This window comes from Ciconia boyciana, chromosome 9 (genome assembly GCF_034638445.1).
Source record: "Ciconia boyciana chromosome 9, ASM3463844v1, whole genome shotgun sequence".
In the NCBI taxonomy this organism is placed as follows: Eukaryota; Metazoa; Chordata; class Aves; order Ciconiiformes; family Ciconiidae; genus Ciconia; species Ciconia boyciana.
Genome location: NC_132942.1, coordinates 10,433,448 through 10,451,578, shown reverse-complemented (window position 1 = coordinate 10,451,578; position 18,131 = coordinate 10,433,448). Strand labels below are relative to the sequence as shown.

The 18,131-nt window shown below is 64.1% G+C and overlaps 1 protein-coding gene across 1 annotated transcript; it reads left to right on the top strand.

The window, feature by feature from the left end:
• Positions 1-7,155: 7,155 nt before the first annotated feature.
• On the top strand, positions 7,156-17,058 carry RNF44 (ring finger protein 44). The gene is given in 12 exon segments (XM_072872743.1): positions 7,156-7,208; positions 7,210-7,601; positions 10,582-10,762; positions 11,141-11,357; positions 11,875-12,042; positions 12,248-12,424; positions 12,625-12,786; positions 12,865-12,989; positions 13,156-13,243; positions 13,392-13,513; positions 13,617-13,716; positions 13,992-17,058. Coding segments are annotated over 12 exon segments (1,833 nt in total). The 5' UTR covers positions 7,156-7,170; the 3' UTR covers positions 14,055-17,058.
• Positions 17,059-18,131: the final 1,073 nt, after the last annotated feature.

Sequence of the window (18,131 nt, the reverse complement as noted above, 5' to 3'; positions counted from 1 at the left end):
GATGCGTGCCTGGAGCAGAGGGAAATGGTATGATGGGTGCTGGGTGGCACCTGGGTGCTGGCCCAGGGCAGGGGCTGCCTGGGGTGCTGATCTCTGCTCCGTGGGCAGGCAGGCACTCTGCCCGTCTGCTGTCTGTGCAGCTCTTGCTGCTGCTGTGGTCCCTCCATCTGCTGCCAGGAGCTGGTAGCTCCCTGCTGCAGCGGAGGGAGAGGCTTGCCGGGGTGGCAAGAGCCATCTGGAGCCCCAGCTGCTCCAGCCACCAGCCTGGCACACTCACGGGGGTAAGGTGGCACATGGCAGGGCAGCAACAGAGGGCCGGGAAGGGCAGGAAACGGTGAGCCTGTGCGCTCGGATCTCTGCGACGAGTCTCTTCCACTTTGCGCATGGGGAGGTCAGAGCAGTGGCGGCTGCTTTTGGTTCCCAGTCGATGCTTGCAGAGGGCTCTGACTCCAGCCGTCGGCCGCGAGAGCTGAGCCTTGTCCCTCTCCACCTTGGAGCGGGTGGAGAGGCGTCATCCCGCCTGCGTGCTGGGCTGCCTTGCCTTTAGGGTCGTGGCTGCGTTTTTGGGGCCCCATGCTGGGCCCTCCCTTCGCTGGAGGGGGAGCATCGCTGCTGCCTCTGCTCTTGCCAGTCGCTAAATCTGACCTCTGAAGCTGCGCGTGGCAGTGACGTTCCCTTGAGCGGTGAAACAAGCTGTCCCTACCTGCTGCGCAGTGTGGCTCCCCTTTGGTGAGCGAGGGACAAAGAACGGGGAGAGGAGACTTTGCGAATCCCCATTGGTTCGCACCGTGGAAGCTGCCCGCTGCGTGTTTGCGTCTGCCTGCCTGGGACCAGGGCTCTGCGAGGGGAATTGATCAAGCTGTAAAATCCAGAGCCAGCTAATGAAATAGGGACTATAGATTTTTATTTTAAATGGAAGAGAGTTTAGGAGAGATTTAATTATCCCTGTTTTATGGACCTGTTAGAGGAATGAAATAACAGCCGGCAGGTAGGGCCTGGGCTTTGGCTCGCAGCACTTATTCCAGGTGTGTGCAGGGCCGGTGAAGTCCTGCCACCCCGGGGCAGCGGCGGGGAGTGAAGCAAAGTCACTCGGAGCAGAGCAGGACAGAGCGAAGTCCTGCTTATCCTGCCAGGTGTCCTTGCTTCCCCAGTGGGAGTATCTGTGCTGAAACAGCAGTGGGGCAGGCCCTGGGGAGGTGGGTTCCCAGCCTAAACCGGAGCTGGTGTAAGAAGAGCTCTCCTTGTCCCTGGGGCTTGGTGTGGGACTGTCCTTGCACTGGTGGACATCAGAGAGTTCAGGAGCCCCGTGCTTGCTGGGCTGTCTCCCTCCAGGTGTCGTTTCCCCAGGGCCATGGGCACCGAGCTCTTGCTGAAGCCTGTGTACCTGCGCAGAGCGTGTGGGGTTTGTAAATGAGAGCTGCAGAGCACTGGGATTTGCTGGGCTTAGCTGTGTGTCGGACACAAGCTGTAACACTGTCACTACAGCCACTCCTACTGTGTGCATCCACTTCACCGTCACGTGAGGCCGGCCGCGGGGCACGGCTGGGGAGGTGGTGGCTGGGCAGCTGGCGGCAAGCGGCGTAGCGCTGGTTTTCGGCAGTAAGGCCTGGAGCTTTTGGATGCTTTTTGTTTTTCATCTCTGAATCGAGGAGCCGGTGCATGCTGTTTACCCACCACCCCCTGGCTTCCTGCTTGGGGTGAGCTGGAGAATTGTGGTTTGTCACCTGCCCTTTGCAGGTGAATGGTTGGCCAAGGGATTTGCGTAGCCACCAGGCAGATGCAGCACATAGAGTGCCAGTTTGATGTGTCAGAGGCTGCTAAAATGTCTCGGGAAGCTGCGAGTGCTGGGGAGCCCTCCCAGAGGCTCTGCGACATTGGCCTGGCCAGAACTCAGGAGAGCCAGGCCCTGAGCCCTGCGGTCACCAAGCTGCACGAGGATGTTGCGTGGCTCCCTGGGACAGGTCATTTCTGGCGAGGAGCAGTGTGGATCCGTGCTGTTGGCTTACAAGGGTGCTGGGAGAAGCCAGCCTTCCAACTCCCTGGGCAGCAGAACCACCCCAGGGTGCTTATCCTTTCCTTCGCCCTTGCACCTGCAAGTCCTCAGCCTTTCAGGGCAGGAGCCATTTCCTGGAGGTCACGAGCAGCCTGTGGGGGCCTGTGTCCAATACGGGATGTCTGGGTTTTCTGGAGCGGGGTGGCTGGGGAGGGCTCCCTGCTTCACTGCGTGCATGGCAGAAGGCGAGGTGAGCAGTGTTCGCAGCAAGCAGCGCTTGTGACAGGCCTTGGGAGTATTATTTTCCAGCTGCACCCCAGTCTCTGGAGACCTGGCCTCGCTGGCTGCGGAGCTGTAGCTGTGGGCTTTCCTTGGCTAGCCTGGAAAGCAGGATGAGGGACTTCAGCTCAACCATGCAGAGCAGAGGACTGGCCTGCGATGCTGTGCGCTCGGAGCTGCTTTCTCCCGGGTGAGCCTGCATGGTGGTGACCTCTCGCTGTCACCCCCGGGAAGGGAGCGCCTGTGCTCTGGTCCTTCCTTCCCCCAGCCTGGCAGCGCTGAGCTGCGGTCCCCTCTGGCAGGTTGTCTTTTCCCTGCTGTGCTGGTGGGGCTCCCTGGCTGTGTTTGCATTTTGAGCCGAGTGTCTTGGTTGCTTTTCTCTCCGTGCTTGCGCTTTGGGAAAGTGGTGAACAATAAAAATCTGCCAGTGAGAGCTGTAGCAGAGGTCAGCCAGCTCCTGTGCCCCAGGCTGCTCTGTTGTCACAGCACAGTCACTCTTTGTGCACAGGAGCTGTCAGCTTGGAAGTCATGTTTTTGCTCTTAAAACCATCCCCGGGCACTGGTGTGGGGTTCTCTGTGAGTGATGTACTGGGGAGGTATTGCAGCAAGACTCCTTTGCACTTAAGGCAGTGGTCACTGCCTGTTTCGGTGCATCTTGTAAGCAGCCTCCTGGCAAATTTTAAATCGAGGACAAAAGAGGATAAACTGTTGCTGAAAATCATTAATTTCTCTGAGCTCCTTTCTGAAAATGATCGTTGCAGGTTGTCGGTGTCCCTGCAGGCTTCTTAAAATGCCAAACAAAACACCCAGCCCAACTTCCTGACTGTCACTAGTGCTTTCAAGAGACGCTTCATTTTGCTGAGCAGTAACGAAATTGCTCTTTGCCATCCACCAGCTTCTGGCTCTGCCCGTATCCTTTTGCTGGAGCCACGACGCCAGACACTGCCGCTCTGCCCTGCCTCCCACATGCTGGCGGCAGAAGGGCAGCAGGGAGGGGAGGCGGAGGGGTCCAGCCTGAGCCCAGCCGGCAGAGCAGTGGGGAAGGTGTCTGGAGCCCGGCCCCTCCTGCCCTCAGCCACTTGCTTGGCAATGCTATTAACGCTATCCACAGCATGTAGGGAGCAGGCTGGACTCGGAAGGATGCTTGTGAAGAGGTAGCAGGTGAGCTGGGGACTGCCAGGGACACTGTGTGGGGATGGGGAGGGGAATCCCTGCTCCCTGGGCTGGCTCTGCCCAAGGAGAGATTGGGTCTGTTTTAGGAAAGAGCTGTCTGAACGGAGAACTAAAACATGAAGGGTAGAGGAGTACGGAGTCCTGAACCACAGTGTCTCGTGGTAGGAAGGAAGGGGAGGACTGGGGAGGTTGCCCAGACAGTAGGTTGGGGACGGACGTGGTGGTGTTCACTCTTCTCTCCCCACCTATGTGCAACTGAGCTGCGGAACTGGCTGCTGCAGGATGCCAGAAGAGACAGAGGTGAGCGTGGTTCAATGTGCTTCTGTCAGGGGCAGAAGTGTCCACCGAGGAGAGTGGAGGACACGACCTATTGTTTGATGCTGCTGAGCTGTAGAGGTACCTGAGCTGGACCCAGCTGCTGCACAGCAGCTCTTCTGGTCATGCTATTCAGGTTGTGCTGGTGTTTCTAGGGCAAATGAAGGAAGGTGGAGATATCTCTGCAAATTATTTACCCTGTCCTGAGGAAATGAAGGCTTGTGCAAGCTTACTGTTTATTTGCGAGTCTTCTCCTCTCTGCTTTGAACTTGCTGGATGGTGTCAGTTGTGGTAGGTGTCAGATGTGGCAGCTGTCTCAAAGGTCTTGGCTTGCTACAGGCTCTGGCTCATGGGGAGGAAGATGCTGCTAGTTCTCCCTCTGCAGTGCAGCTCTGCCTTGCTATTAGACATCAGAGAATCCACGTGGGAGAGATCGACAGGAAACCGGGCGTTATCAGTTCCGCTGCCTGTGCAGCTACTCACTCCTCATGTCAGCATCCTCCACGTGTGTGTGGTTGGAGGCGTTTGACGGGAGTGCTGTCAGTCTGGGGGTGTGAGTGGGTGGTGTGCGATCGCGGCAGAGGCGTCCTGCCTCCGCTGCCAGTGAACTCGGCTCCACCGGGGTGTGTGGAGTGGGGAGGGAGCTCCTCATCCCCCCCGTCTCCCCAGCGGCACTTCACCCTGTGGTAGCTGCTGATGTTGGGGTGTCCCATGTACCCTGATGCTTGTGTCGGGCCTTGGGTAGGGTGGGGACACTCCTGCTGCTCCCCCCCCCCCCCCCCCGCAGCCTGGGAGCTTCTGGGGGCTTGGTGCTGGTTTCTTCCCACTTGTTTTCCAGGCACTGGGGAGGGGAGAGAAGGATCTGGGGCTTCTTCCTCTCCCTGGACTTGGGGGAGAGGCTGGGGAGAGCGTGGAGGCGAGCCACTGGCATGCTGGGTGTTGGGGAGAGGACAGGGCAGAGTGTACCTCCAGTGGGAGATGTGCTCACACCACTCGAATCGCCCCGGCTAATCCTGTCAGACCTGACCTATATATGGGGCAAGGGAGGTGGCACATCTGCGGCAGCAGATGGTGTCTTAAAGAGCCTGGGCTCGGGAAGGCTTCGTTTCTGCCGGCCTCTGGCTCTCACGAGGGAGAGGACGGGCTGCCTGTTGGCTGCGGAGCAGCCAGGTTCAGCCCGAGCAGCCCCCGCAGGTAGAGAGCTTTCTAAGGCTGCTGCCTGGCACAGGGGGATCCCCGCTCACCTGGGGTGTCACAGGGCTCGGTGGCTGGTCTGGGGACCCCTTGTCCTGGCCCAGAAGCACTGACCAGTGCTGTTGTCCATGGCCAGCCTTGCTGTAGCATTGGAGGGGTGTTGCTTGGGCTCCTCACATGGCTCTTCCAGGCAGGGCTCCTAGACATGGGGCAGCGTGATGATGGTGGCTGTGTGCATTGGCTGTGTTCCTGAGACGACACGGGGCAGGCCTGGGCTGAGCTGCTTCCACGTGCTCTAACCCTGCGGCTGGACGTGCAGTGCCCCATCCTTGCGGGAGCTGGCTGGGCAGGCTCGGCACGGCCGCACGTGATGTGGCTAGACCCGGCTCTGCCACAGGAGCCGTCCAGCCTGGTTGGGCAGGGAGCACGAGCAGTGCCTCGCTGGTGAGCTGTGCTCCATTGATGGTTTCTCCCAACGCTGTCCTGAGGACATTGATAGCTGCTGGCCACGGGGGAGCTGGTGATGCTGGAGCGGGTTGGGAGGGAGTATCTGCACAGATAGCCACCATCTGTAGCCTCTGCCTGCTGCCAGTGCTCTGCTCAGGATCAGACCATGTCCTGGCAGCCTTGTAAAGGTGCGGTGCTGCCTCTGCCTGCAAATAGTGGCAAGGTCAAAGTGCAGAGTGCTATTTTCCTCCTCTTCCCTCTAGCCCCCAGCTCTTGAAGCAAAGAGGCTGCAGAGGAGCAGACTTTGAGGTCTGGGCTGACGATTCAGTCCTTTGGCTGTTTCCTCCTGGGGTGCCCGTCTGAGCACATGGGTCTGACCCCGTCATAGGTCTGCCCCATGCCCTGCCATGCTGCTTTCCTGTCTGGTGTGTCCCCTACCATGGGGACAAAAGCAGTTGGCTGTGATGCTGTTGACAGTCATGGTAGAGGGAGCTTGCCCCAGGATGCTCCATGCCCCGGGGGATCCTCGAGGCTGGTGTGGGTCCTCGCGTGCACCTGGATTTGGGGTGAGGAGGTGAGAGCTGGCGAACTGGCCTTGAGAGGGGCCTGGAGGGAGCTGGGCATGGGGCTGGGATGGGGCAAAACTGAAACCAACCACTCATCGCAATGATGAGCCTACTGAATCATGAAATCATTGCCACCGATCTGAGGTTTTCTTTAAAAGGGGTGATGTTACAAATTAATTAGCTCCCTTTTGGTTGTTAGCGCTTTAAAGCCCAGCTGTCAGGGGAGGGCTGGTTTATAGGCATTACATCAGGGCTGCCGGCTGGCTCGCTTGCCTACCTGGGAATTTCTTAAGTGTGCGTTGTAACCCGGGGAAGTTTGGCTTGGATGCAGCATCTGGCTTTCAGCAAAGCCGCTGCGATGTGCTCTGCCGAGCACAGGGGTTTGACTGGCGCTGAGCGGTGCTGCCGGGGGCAGGCGGGGAGCCGGCGGCACAGCCTCTTGGCGTGCAGCTCCTGGTGCTAGCTGCCAGCCGGGTGATGTGCTCGGCTGACCTGCAGGTGTGCCTCCTGGAGATGTGCCGAGGAGTCCCTGCTCCTTGTTTAATCGAGGGGAGAGAGCAGGAGGCTTTTCTGAAGTAAAAGGGGGCTTTTCTGGTGCCTGGAAATCCGAACTGGGTAGAGGTGCCCTGGGAGAGCTGCCTGTGCCTGGCACGCTGCCGGTGTGGGCAAGGGCTCCACGCAGTGCTGGGCTGGAGGGGAACAGCTTCTCCACCCTCCCGTCCCCGCGCAGGAGGGTGCCGGGGAGCCGAGCTCCTGCCTTCGCCTTCCCCCTTGCCCGGGCTTTTCTGCCCACCTGGCCGCGGGAGCATGGCGGCATGGTGCGGGCTGGCCGGGAGCGCCCAGGCACACGGTGCTGCTGTCCCGGCGGCCCGCCGGGCTCACGGAGCCGCCGGCCCGGTGGGTTGGGGCCCGGTGGGCCGGGAGCGGTGGCGGGCTGGCAGTGGTGGGTGAAGCCGCAGGTAAGGTGCCACCTCGGCCTGGGCCCCCGGAGCCGTGGCGCCCGTCCCCGCGGGGTGAGGCGGCGCGGCCGGTACCGGGGCCGGGCCCCTCGAGGGCGGGGGGGTCTCGGTCCGGCCGGGCCGCCCCCAGGCCCCGTTGCTAGGGACCCCCTCTCCGTGGAGACCGTTGCTAGGACACCGTCCCCCGGGGGGGGCGGGGGGCCCGGCGCTGCCCCGCGTGGCGGCCCGGCCCCGCGCCTCCAAGATGGCTGCGGAGCGTGACACGCCTGGTCACGTGGGGCGCGCGCGCGCCGCGCCGCCCCCCCTCCCCCTCCCGCCAGCCGCGCGCGCCCCCGGGGCCTCCGAGTGTTGTGACTCGGTCCGGTGCGTCCCGCCGCCGCCGCCGGTTCTTAAAGGGGCAGGCACCCCTCGCGCCTCCCCCGGCCCGGCGGCGGCTGCCCCGGCCCGCCGCGGCGGCCCCGCCGCCCGCGCCGCGGAAAACAAAGAGGCACCGGAAACAGCGGCGGCGGGAGGGGCCGGCCCGGCGGGGGCGGGAGGCGGGAGGGAGGAGGGTGGGCCGGCGGCGGGCGGGCGGGCGGGGGCAGGCCCGGGCCCGGCGTCGGCGAACAAAGAGCGGCGGGAGGGGGCGGGGGCGCCGCAGCGGCACCGGAGCGGCGGCCCAGGCCATCGGTGCAGGTAGGTGCGGGCGGGGGGGGGCGGGAGCGGGGCGGGGGCGGGGGCCGCCCCCCGTACCCCCGGCGGCACCTGCCCCGGGCGGCGGCGGCGGCGGCGGGGCCCGGCGGCCGCCTTTGTTATTGCTTTTGTTTGGCGCCGAGCACATGGCCCCGGAGCGGCCGCTCTTAAAGCCACAGCTCCGCGCCCGGCCCGGCACCGGCACCGGCGGGGCTCCGCTGCTGCGGCGGGGGGCGCGGGCTGCCGGCTGGGCGGTGCACCCGCGGGGGGGGGCTGCGGGCTGGGGTGCGCTCCTGGGGTGCCAGTGGCTGGGGTGCCCCACTGGGGTGCTGCGCGGCGGGGTGCCCCGGCGGGGTGCTGCACCCGGCGGGGTGCTCCGAGATGTGCCGCTCGCCCCGCCGGGTGCCGCCGTCCCGGAGACCCCAGGGCCTGGGCTCGGCTTTGGGGTCGGGGTCGGCGGGGCGCCCCTCCGAAGGGGCTGCCGGTGCGGCGCGGCCAGCGATGACCCCGCTCCCGGGGGAGTCGGCGGCCCTCGCGTGGGAACGGCGGGGAAGGGGGCCCGGGGGAGCCCGGGGTGCCGGGACGGAGCCGGCGACGGGTGGCACCGGCGTGGCAGGACCCCCGGGGAAGCGATGGCGGGGCGGGCGGCTCCCCCGGCAGCCCCGGAGCCCGGCTCTGCCCGAGCAGATGGCACCGGGCGTGAGCGCTGGCGCGCTGCTAACTTTGTTCTCGGCGGGGCCCGGGAGCCGCCTTGCCCCCCCGCCACCGAGGGGCTGCGGGGCCCGGGGTTCCCTTCGCTCCGGGGCTGCGGGGCCTCCACGGGGTCACGGTGACCCTGCCCGGGGTGGCCTCTGGCTCCCAGCCATGGGTGCGAGGAAGGGAGCCGGGTGTGCCCGCGTGGGACAGGAGGATGGGTGCCTTGGGGGCTGCTGGTTGCGGCAGGACAGGGGGCCGTGCCAGGTCCGTGCCCCTCGGCCACCACCGTCCCGGCGAGTCGGGGACGTCCCGCCTGCGGGAGACGCCTGCGTGGCTTTAGTGTCCCTCGGTGGAGGCGCTCCCCGTCCCCAAGCCCATCGCTGTGGTGTCTGGTCTGGAAGGTGCCCGCTGGGTCACGCAGGGCCCTTGTACCACGTGTGCTCTGAGAGCGGGGATGCGGAACTGGAAGCAGTAACACCTCGGGGAGACTCCTGGAGAGCGGGGTTAAACTTGGCCACCGCTGCGTCCTGGCCCCCAGCCCGCTGGCGGGGCACCCGGGGCAGAGGCTCAGGGGCAGAATAAAACACCCGTGGGGCAAAACCCCATCCTTGAGCATGGCTCTTTCCTGGCGGCAGCCACGGACAGGCTCCTGGGGCTCTCGGTCTGTGGCTTTTGTTGGTTTTTTTGGTTTTGTTTTAGTTTTTCCTTTCACCCCCAAAACAGAGAGAGAAATTTGCCTTCAGCTTCTGAAATAGTGAGGGTGAGCTTGAGAGACCCATGTGTGGCACAGGGCTCACCCCGGTGACTTCCCGCCCTGGTTGGTGATGCCTGTCACCCAGGCGTGACATTGCAGCTTCTCCCTGCTGGGGTGAGACCCCACCGCCAGCCTCCTCCCAGGGCCGAGCAGCGCTCCCTGGGCTCGGGGTGCCCCTCCTGGCCCCAGCGTGCCTCTGCCATGGGCACCGAGGAGGAGGAGGAGGTAGGGCTGAAGAAGGAGCTGTGTTGGGGGGGCGCGCCACCAGGCGAGCTGGATTTAGGGGCACGTGGGGCACAGTGCCAAGGCCATGGCTGCTCCCACTTGCTGGCCGTGGCTGTGGAGGCTGAGGGAGGCTGGCAGAGGGGCCTGCTGGGCAGCGGGAGGGTGCGCAGGGGAGGCTGCTCTGGGGAGGGTTGGACAGACATGGAACCAGGGGAAAGCCCTTTTGAGGCCAGGGGAACCAGAGCCTGGGGAAGCGCAGCCCCGCATGCAGATGTCTCCTCTGTGCCCTGCCAAGCTTCGCTGGGTGTGGGAGGGGAGACGGGGCAGGGCCCGGGGCTGTGTTCCCACTGACCCCCTGCCTGTGGGGGTAGATGGGGGAGCAGAGCTGCCTACCTGGCTTCAGCTGCAGCCCATGCCTGTCCCCCCCTCCACGGGGTCGTGCAGTTGTGCCCCGTGTGCAGCAGGGAGTTAACGGGCACAGGCTGAGCCAGAGCAGGGCCATGAGCCCCGCTGTCCCCTGTCAGCCTCCTGTGCCTGTCACTGGGGCGGCAGCGTCAGTCCAGAGTAGGATGTGCAGGAGCCCAGCAAGAGAGAGCAGCCCCTAGAGCAGCGCTGGAGCCTGTCTTGGCCAAGGACGCGCTGGACACCCCCCCACACCACGGTTCAGGCTCCTTGTCGGCCAGCGAGCAGCCTGGGATGCTGCGGAGCCATGGGGCCTTCCGCCGCTTGCTTTTCTCTGTGCCAAAACCAAAACTTCTCTCTCATTCGGTGTCTGTGTCTTGCATGGGGTGGTGGCTCTGGCCATGCAGGGGGGGGACAGTAACGGGGTAGCTGGGGGGGACGGGCTCTTCCTAGCCCCCGCCCCAGGGCTGCATCCAGCCATGGGAGATGGGGCAGGCACAGGTCTAGGTGCCGGAGCAGCAAGAGCTCCAGTCATTGGCATTACCATCCCTGCAGGGAGCAAGCAGCAGGCTGAGCCGTGCAGGAGCAGTGGCGCTGGGGTGGCTCAGAGTCACTTGTGTGGTGTGGGTGGCAGGGCTGGGCATGGGAAGGGTGGCCTGGCTCCCAGCGTGGAGGGGGCACGGGCAGGAGCCAGGCAGGCTCCAACCCTCCCAGCATGTCCGTGGGTGCAGTGTGTGCCCTGGGCTTGCTCCATGCCTCTCCTCCCTTCCCTCTCCCATAGCAGGCGGTGGGGGAGTGGGCTGGGGTTGTGCTGCCCAGGCCTGGGGCACAGGGAGGATTTGGGGCTCCTGCAGCCCTGCGCAGCCCCGGGGGTTAGGGGGCCATGACCCGCTGTCCTTCTCGCAGGATCCAAGGTGCTGGTGTCTTGCCCTGCCTGGAGCCTGAGGTCCCGTGTGCCCATCCGCCTCCCGACGTCACCAATGCGACCATGGGAACTGGCAGTGAATAGGCGGCCACCCTCTGCCCCTTTTAACCAGCACCGTTTCTCGGGGGGACCCTGCAGCAGCCCCGACCACCTCCGGCGAAGGTACGGGGCGCAGGGTGGTGCAGAGCCCTGTCACCCATGGTGTGTGGAGACATAGGGCTGGTTCCGTGGTCTTGCTGGGGGGCAAGCCGTCAGCTTCTGGGGGGCTTGTGGGGAGATCACGACAGGGAAGCACATCCACCTGGCCCGGCCGATGGGTGTGTGGGGAGCAGGGGTCCCTTTTGTGCTGAGGTGATGCAGCACCTCACGTGCAGGGTGAGCAGAGGAGCCGGTTCTGGAGCTCCCCAGCCACACAAGGAACCTGGCCTGGCATGATGCCCTGAGCATCTCTCCCTGGAGCCGGGCTGGCACTACTAGGCTGTGGTGCCCCTGGCCCGGGGGTCACTCCTGCTCTGTTTCTCTCCCGCGGTGGCCCCGCAGCCCCCCTGCCAGGCGTCAGTGGGGACGACGTGACCGACCTCTGGCAACCCTGCTGGGCCAGGATGAGCCCCAGCTGCACCCTGCCTTCCCCCAGCAGTCGCACATCCCTGTAGATGAGCCCCGCGCCTACGCTCTCCCCAGCACACCGCCACGAATGCTTCACCCGGCTGCTCACCCGCCCCACCAGAACCCATTCATGGTGGATCTGCATGACCAGGTAGGTGCTCCAGCCCCACTCCTGAGGGTGACCCTATGGTGGCCCTGGGCTGGTGTCTGGGGCAGTGGTCCCAAGACATGTCCCTGGGTCCCCTCTGGCCAGTCGCTTGCTGGGGAGCACCCAGCCCTGAGGCTGCCAGTGCTCTTGTCCTCTGAACACTTAAACGCTGGGGTCCCCCTGTCAGCTTGGGTGTGTCCAGGGTGGTCCCCGCTCCCAGGGGCTGGGGACAGTCCCCTCATAGGGTTGTTCATGATGCACAACTGTCACAATCGTCCACGGCGGTGGTGCTGGGTCGGAGGCCGTGCCAGCCTGTCTGCAGGGAGCAAAGAGGGGTCCAAAAGCCCCCTCGAGCCCAGCCTGCACTCAGCCCCCCTCTTCTGGCCACACCGGTGGGATGGAGGTGCCAGGCAGTTGTGTCCTAGCACTGGGTGCTCAGTGCCCTGCTGCCACCCTGCCAGGATGGGGACAGCTCAGCCGGGGCTGTACCCTGACTGTGCCCTCGGCGCCTTGTCCTCAGGTGCACCAGGGACCTGTCCCTCTCTCCTATACGGTTACCACCGTCACAACACAAGGCTTCCCCATCCACGCCGGCCAGCACATCCCTGGGTGCAGCACCCAGCAGCTCCCAGCATGCTCAGTGATGTTCAGTGGACAGCACTACCCGCTCTGCTGCCTCCCGCCCCCGGTGAGTCACGGCGGGGGACACCCACAGGGGACGCCTGGGGACAGCCTGGACTGTGGGTGCCCGGAGGTCATGTGGGTACCCAAGCCCATCGGAGTGCAAGTTTCTGGGGGCACAGGGTCTGCTGGAGGCCCTGGGGAGGGGGCAGGGGTGCAGCCATGCCCATGGTGGGTGTCTGACTTCCATTTTTTTTCTTTCTCCCCCACAGCTGATCCAGGCATGCGCCATGCAACAGCTCCCCGTCTCTTACCAGACGTTCCCCCCCATCATCTCCAGCGACCATTACATCCTGCACCCCCCCCCACCGCCAGTGCCCCCCCACCAGCCGCCCCACATGGCCCCCCTGGGGCAGTTTGTACCTCTCCAAGCCCAGCACCCACGCATGGTGAGTTGGGGTGGGGGTATGCGCTGGGGACACAATGTGCCTTGTGGCCCAGTGAAGGTCACCTTGGGGTCTTGTCCTTCTGCAGCGCCCGTGAGTCTGAGCTGGGGGTGATGGGTGGGATGCCCAGGTTGTCTCTGTCCTGCTAGCGTCGGGGGGGTGTAATTTGGGACGCCCCTCTCAGCCTAACTGTTTGCCTACAGCCTCTGCAGAGGATAGACAATGACGTGGACCTGCGAGGGGAGCAGCACCCCATCGCGGGCTTCACGTACCCCCCGTCCCACCACGCTCCCACGCTGTCCCCCTCTGTGCCGCTGCATTACCTCCCCCATGACCCGCTGCACCAAGAACTGCCATTCGGCGTGGTGAGTCCTTGTCTTGTGGAGGGGTGGGGGGATGCCGTGGGGCTGACACAGCTCTGAGCGCCCCGCCTCTCCCCACAGCCATACCCCCACATGATGCCCCGGCGGCTGAACACCCAGCGGTACCGGCTGCAGCAGGCGCTGCCCCCTCCACCGCCCCCTCCGCCGCCCCCCCCGTACTACCCGAGCTTCCTGCCCTATTTCCTGTGAGTACCGGCGGGGTACAGGGGGGATGTGTGGGGCAAGGGCGGCACTGCGGACGGGGGACACAGTGGCGCGGCGTTGGCACAGGTGGCTCTGCCCCCCTGGGGATGCCAGGGCAGAGGTTGGGGTTTGCGGCCCCACACCGACTGCCCCGTTCTTCCCCCCCAGCTCTATGCTTCCTGTGTCGCCGACAGCAGTGGGGCCCACGATCAGCCTAGACCTGGACGTGGATGATGTGGAGATGGAGAATTACGAGGTGCGTCGGCTCTGCTTCCCCGTGGGGTGACAGGATGGGGGAGCCGGGGGGGGCGTTTGGGGATCGCTCTGCCAGGGTGGGGAGAGCCTGGAGGGGTGCTGTGCCGGGGCATGAGCCCAGCTGAGCTGGCCTCTGCATCTCCCTCCAGGCGCTGCTGAACCTGGCCGAGAGGCTGGGGGAGGCCAAGCCGCGGGGACTCACCAAAGCAGACATCGAGCACCTCCCATCCTACCGCTTCAACCCCGAGAGCCACCAGTCCGAGCAGACCCTGTGAGTGAGCCTGGGGTGCAGACGGGGGGCACAGGGGGTGCCTGGTGGGGGGCCGTGGGCCGTGGCTGTGCAGTGGGGCCATACTGATGGCTGCCTCCCCCAGGTGTGTCGTGTGCTTCAGTGACTTCGAGGCCCGGCAGCTTCTCCGCGTCCTGCCCTGCAACCACGAGTTCCACGCCAAGTGTGTCGACAAATGGTTAAAGGTACTGCCTGTGTTTGTGCTCACTGCGGGGAGCAGGCAGGCTTCTTGGGGTGCTGCGGGAGCAGGGTGCTGCCGTTCAGGCAGTCTCGGTGCCATGCAACACAGGATGTGCTGGGAGCAGGGGCCAAGCACCGTGCCAGGCTGGATCAGGCACTCCCGGGATGTGGCACACAGGGGTGCTTCCAGCCCTTGGCGGTGGGGTGGGGGGGGGGACCCTGGGTGCAGCTGGTGCCATGGGGCGCGCGCTCACTTGCCGCTGTCTCTCCTTGCCCGTAGGCGAACCGCACATGCCCCATCTGCCGGGCGGACGCGTCGGAGGTGCAGCGGGAGGCGGACTGAGGCTGGCAGGCGCTGTGCCGCACAATTCGCTAGAGGACGAGGACGCCGGGCCAGGGGCGGGGGCTGCTGCCCGCTGCTAGGGCCTGACCCTGCGCTTACCCCCCTTCCCCAAAGCCTCTCCTCGGATGTGGTGAGCGTTGAGCAGTCTGGGCTCCCGGCCAGCCCTCCTCCTCCCCGCCGGGGCACGGACTTGGCCGGACACCTGCCCGCTGCGCTTCCGGGGCCCCGAATCATGTTGTGCTGGAGGCGGGAGGCGCGTGGCCGTGCCCTCCACGCTCCAAAGACGCTGTTGTTGCTCCATCACTTTCCAGGTCTTTGTACTCCGCTAGGGAATTAGTGTTTTTTCCTTTTGTCACTTTTTTTTTTTCATGGTAGGGTTTTTTTTTTTTCCCGTTTCCTTTCCTTTTCCGTCACGTTTTTGGTTCTGTGGCCGTTTGACCCAGTGGCGCACAGGCAGCTCCTCCCCTCGGCGTTGCTCACGGAGGACGCGGGGAGGAGAGAGGAGGGAGTGCTGCGGGTTTGATGCTGGCAGCACCCCGAGCCGGAGTGCCGGGCCGGGCCCGGGGGCAGCCGGAGGAGGTGGCCGGTGGAGCGCGGCCAAGGTGGGACACCAGCAACCCCACGGCGTGGCCGGGGCAGGAACGCCTCCGTCCCCGCTCCCGCACGCAGCCTGGCGTGGCCCCTCTCCCGCCTCGGCTGCCGTGGGGAGCCCCGGAGGGTTATGGCTGCTTGGGGTCTTTCCCCAGTGGGAGGACGGTGCTGGCATGGCCCCGGCCCCTCTCCCCGTTCATTCCCCTGTGCCCGGCCGGTGCAGCTCTCGGGGCCGGGCCATGTGGCATCCCGCAAAGCAGCCAGGCCTGGGGTGGACCCCAGCCCTGTCCCCGTGGCTATGGGCGTGCAGTGTCCCCGGTGTGCCGCCCGGCCCCCGGCTCACTGTTTCTCTGTCCTGCTTCTGTAACTCGAAGTCGGGCCGTGCCCCCGTCCTGCTGGCTGGACGTGCGGTGCGGTGCCCCTGGCCGGTGGGCAGCAGGGGGCCGGCCGGGCTGCGGCGGGTGCCCCCGGGCCCTGGAGCGGGGGGTTTTTATCCATAACCTCGTGGTATATTTTCAGTGCTACCCCTGGCCCTGCCCCGGCTGGTGCGGGGGGGAGCTGTGAGCAGACCCCCCGGCGCCATATCCCCCCATGCCCGCACGGGGCTGGGCGGGCGGGTGCCCCATCGGCTCAGGGCCAGCAGAGAAGCTGCTGCCACGCTGCCGCCCGGCTCCAGCAATCCCGCGTGGCCGTTGTTTTGCATGATTAATTAGCGAGGAGGGTGACGGGAGGCAGTGGCCGGGGGGGGGGTGGTGGTGAGAGGACCGCCCTCCCCCTGCGGCGTGTGTTGCTGACGCCTGGGAGCCTCCGAGCGGACGCCAGCCCTATGTAAATGTTCACAAATATGCATGCATGTCTGACCAGCTTGGAACGTGGTCTTGGCTACGTCTAGCCGGCTGTGGGGTGAGGGGGGTGGGGAGAGGGGTTTTTGTGCTCAGCTGATACTGCCATGCACTGTACTGCACATGTCCGCAACGCCACAGCAGGACCGTGAGACTTTCAGGGCCGTCCCCGCGGGGTCTGCGCCCCTCCGAGCGGGAGGCGGCGGCCGGGGGGGCGCCCGCGGCGGCGGCGTGTGCAAGGGGACGGGGTGGGAGGGGGGGGGCCGCTCCCCGCGGGGCGGGGGGCAGTCGGCGGGGCTGGCCCCCGGCAGTGGCTCCGGCCGCCACGCTGGGGCTGGGTGCGAGGCCAGGGGCCGCGCCCGGCAGGTGGGTGGGCGGGGCGCTGCTCCCGCGCTGCCACGCCATAGGTCCGGAGGGGCGGTGCCAATCACCGGGCTGCTGAGGCAGGCCCGCTCTCGATTGGCAGAGGGCCGCGCACCGCCTCCGCCAATCGGCAGGCTTCTCCCGGCACGCCGGTGGGCCGGCCCCGGTCTCCGCCCAGCCAGTCGGGCACGGGGGGCAGCGAGCGGCGCGTGGCTATTGGCCGGCTACCCCTTGCCTCCCTTCTCCAGCCTCTCCGGCAGCCGCCCTCCCTGCGAAACGTCGAGGCCGAGGGCCCCGGCCCGGCCCGGCGCCACCAGCTCCGCCGTGGCGCGGGCGCTGGCACCGCTGGGCTCGGTGACCCTTGGGCAGGACCCCGGCCCCCTCCCCATCCCTCGCTCAGTGACAGATAACCAAAGGAGTCCCCGTGCCGCGCGGCGGCCTCGCGCCCCCGGAGACGCCCCCCTCCTCCCCTCCCGCCCTCGCGGTGCCCAGGGAGCCAGGAAAGCCTTACGGTCCTTTGACGGCGACTCGAAAGCTCACAGCTCGTGTGCTGCAGAATTTATTCCAATGAGCAGCTAAAAGTATAATTTAAAAAAAAAAAAAAAAAAAAAAAATTACAAAAAAAATACTAAAAAACAATTATTTAGGGTGTTTGTGATTGCTGACTGCGCTGTAGATACCACTGTTTACCAATGATTTCCTGTGGTGGGATAGTGGACTGTTTACTGTTCTATTATACCAGTCCCCGGGCCCTCCGGTGGGACCCCCGCGGCCCCCGCCGCTCCCCGGAAGGTGCTAGGACGTGTGTTCTGTGTTAGAAAGTTTTTATATATATATATATATATATATAAATATATATATATAATTTTTTTTGCTCTGTTACTTGCACATTTTACAGTTACCTCATTTTTCCCATGTATGTATTTGAAAAAAGGCTAATATATAGAAGAAAAAGGTTCTTAAAGCTCTAAAAGTGTTTGGTTTTTTTCCATTCCATTGGAATCATATTGGTTTTGTAGCATTTAACATAACTAGTATGTTGTATTATATATATGTGTATTATACTGATTGAAATTTTTAACAGATTTGTACTTTTTTTAAAATGAAAGTTGCTAGTTCTGCTTGACCAAGTAGTGCAATCATTATTTTTTTTAATGTTGTGGCTGATTTTGAGAGGGATATTCACTAATAAATGTATGATGTATACCAACACGCTGTGCCCTGGCTTTTGTCTCGGCACGGGCAGGCAGGGGCTTGAGGGGGGCTGGGCCCCCTGGGGGGCTGAGGCCGGGCTAACACTCTGGTCAGGGATGGGGTGTCACTGAGCAGGTGGAGGGAGGGTGCAGCACCGGGAAGAGCCCCAGAGAGGGGGCTTGGAGGAGAGACCAAGGGTGGAAGCAAGAGCTAGCTGGATGCTCTGCCCCAGAGGGGTCTGATCCAGCACCATGGACCCCCTTGCTCCCAGCTGGAGACCCTTCACAGCTTGCACCGAGATGGAGAGTCCTCCTGGGTGCCATCCTGGGACAGCACATCTTCCTGGGTGGCTCCAGCAACCCCAGGGAGGCAGCTTCCACCCTCCAGCATGCCTGTGCCCAGCCAGGGGAGAGGTGATGCCTGCACTCTGCTGGCTGGGAGGGAAACCAGCCCAGCATGGCTGGCCCCAGGGGACCTCAACAGCCCCAGCCTGGGCACTGCAAGCTGAGCAGCACACACACGCCTACCCTACATATGACAGAGGGCAGGAGCTCTGGCTCAGTTAGCAAGGTTTCTAACTCCCCAAACCACGCTGCTGCTCCAGAGGGCTCCCTGACTAGAAAGGGAACAGCTCTTCCTTTGGGAGGAAGATGAAGGATCTCTTCTCCCTGTTGAAAAAGCCATGCCAGGCCCTGGAGCCACCAGGAAAGGAGGCTGGTTTACTACAGCTTGCAGGCTTCAGAAATGGCAGGGGTAGAGAGACCTCCCTGCTCCCTTCTGTGCTTTGTGCAGACAAGCGAGCATGGTTCCCTGTCCAAAACAGGTGACTAGCAGGTAGGGAAGGAACAGGCTCCTACCACTCTCCCTTTGGGCAGGAGCTGATAGCACCACACTCCACAGCCATGACCAAGCCTCAGGGGGAAAGAGGCTTACACCCACCCTTCTCCACACCGCACCTAGCATGTCTTTTTTTCCACCTCTAACTTGATCCAGGAGGGTTGACCCAGCCCTTTGAGGAAAGGAAGGGCCATCTCCCTCCTGCCCAGCCTCACCCCAGAGCTCATGCCACAGGCAGGCAGCACAGCAG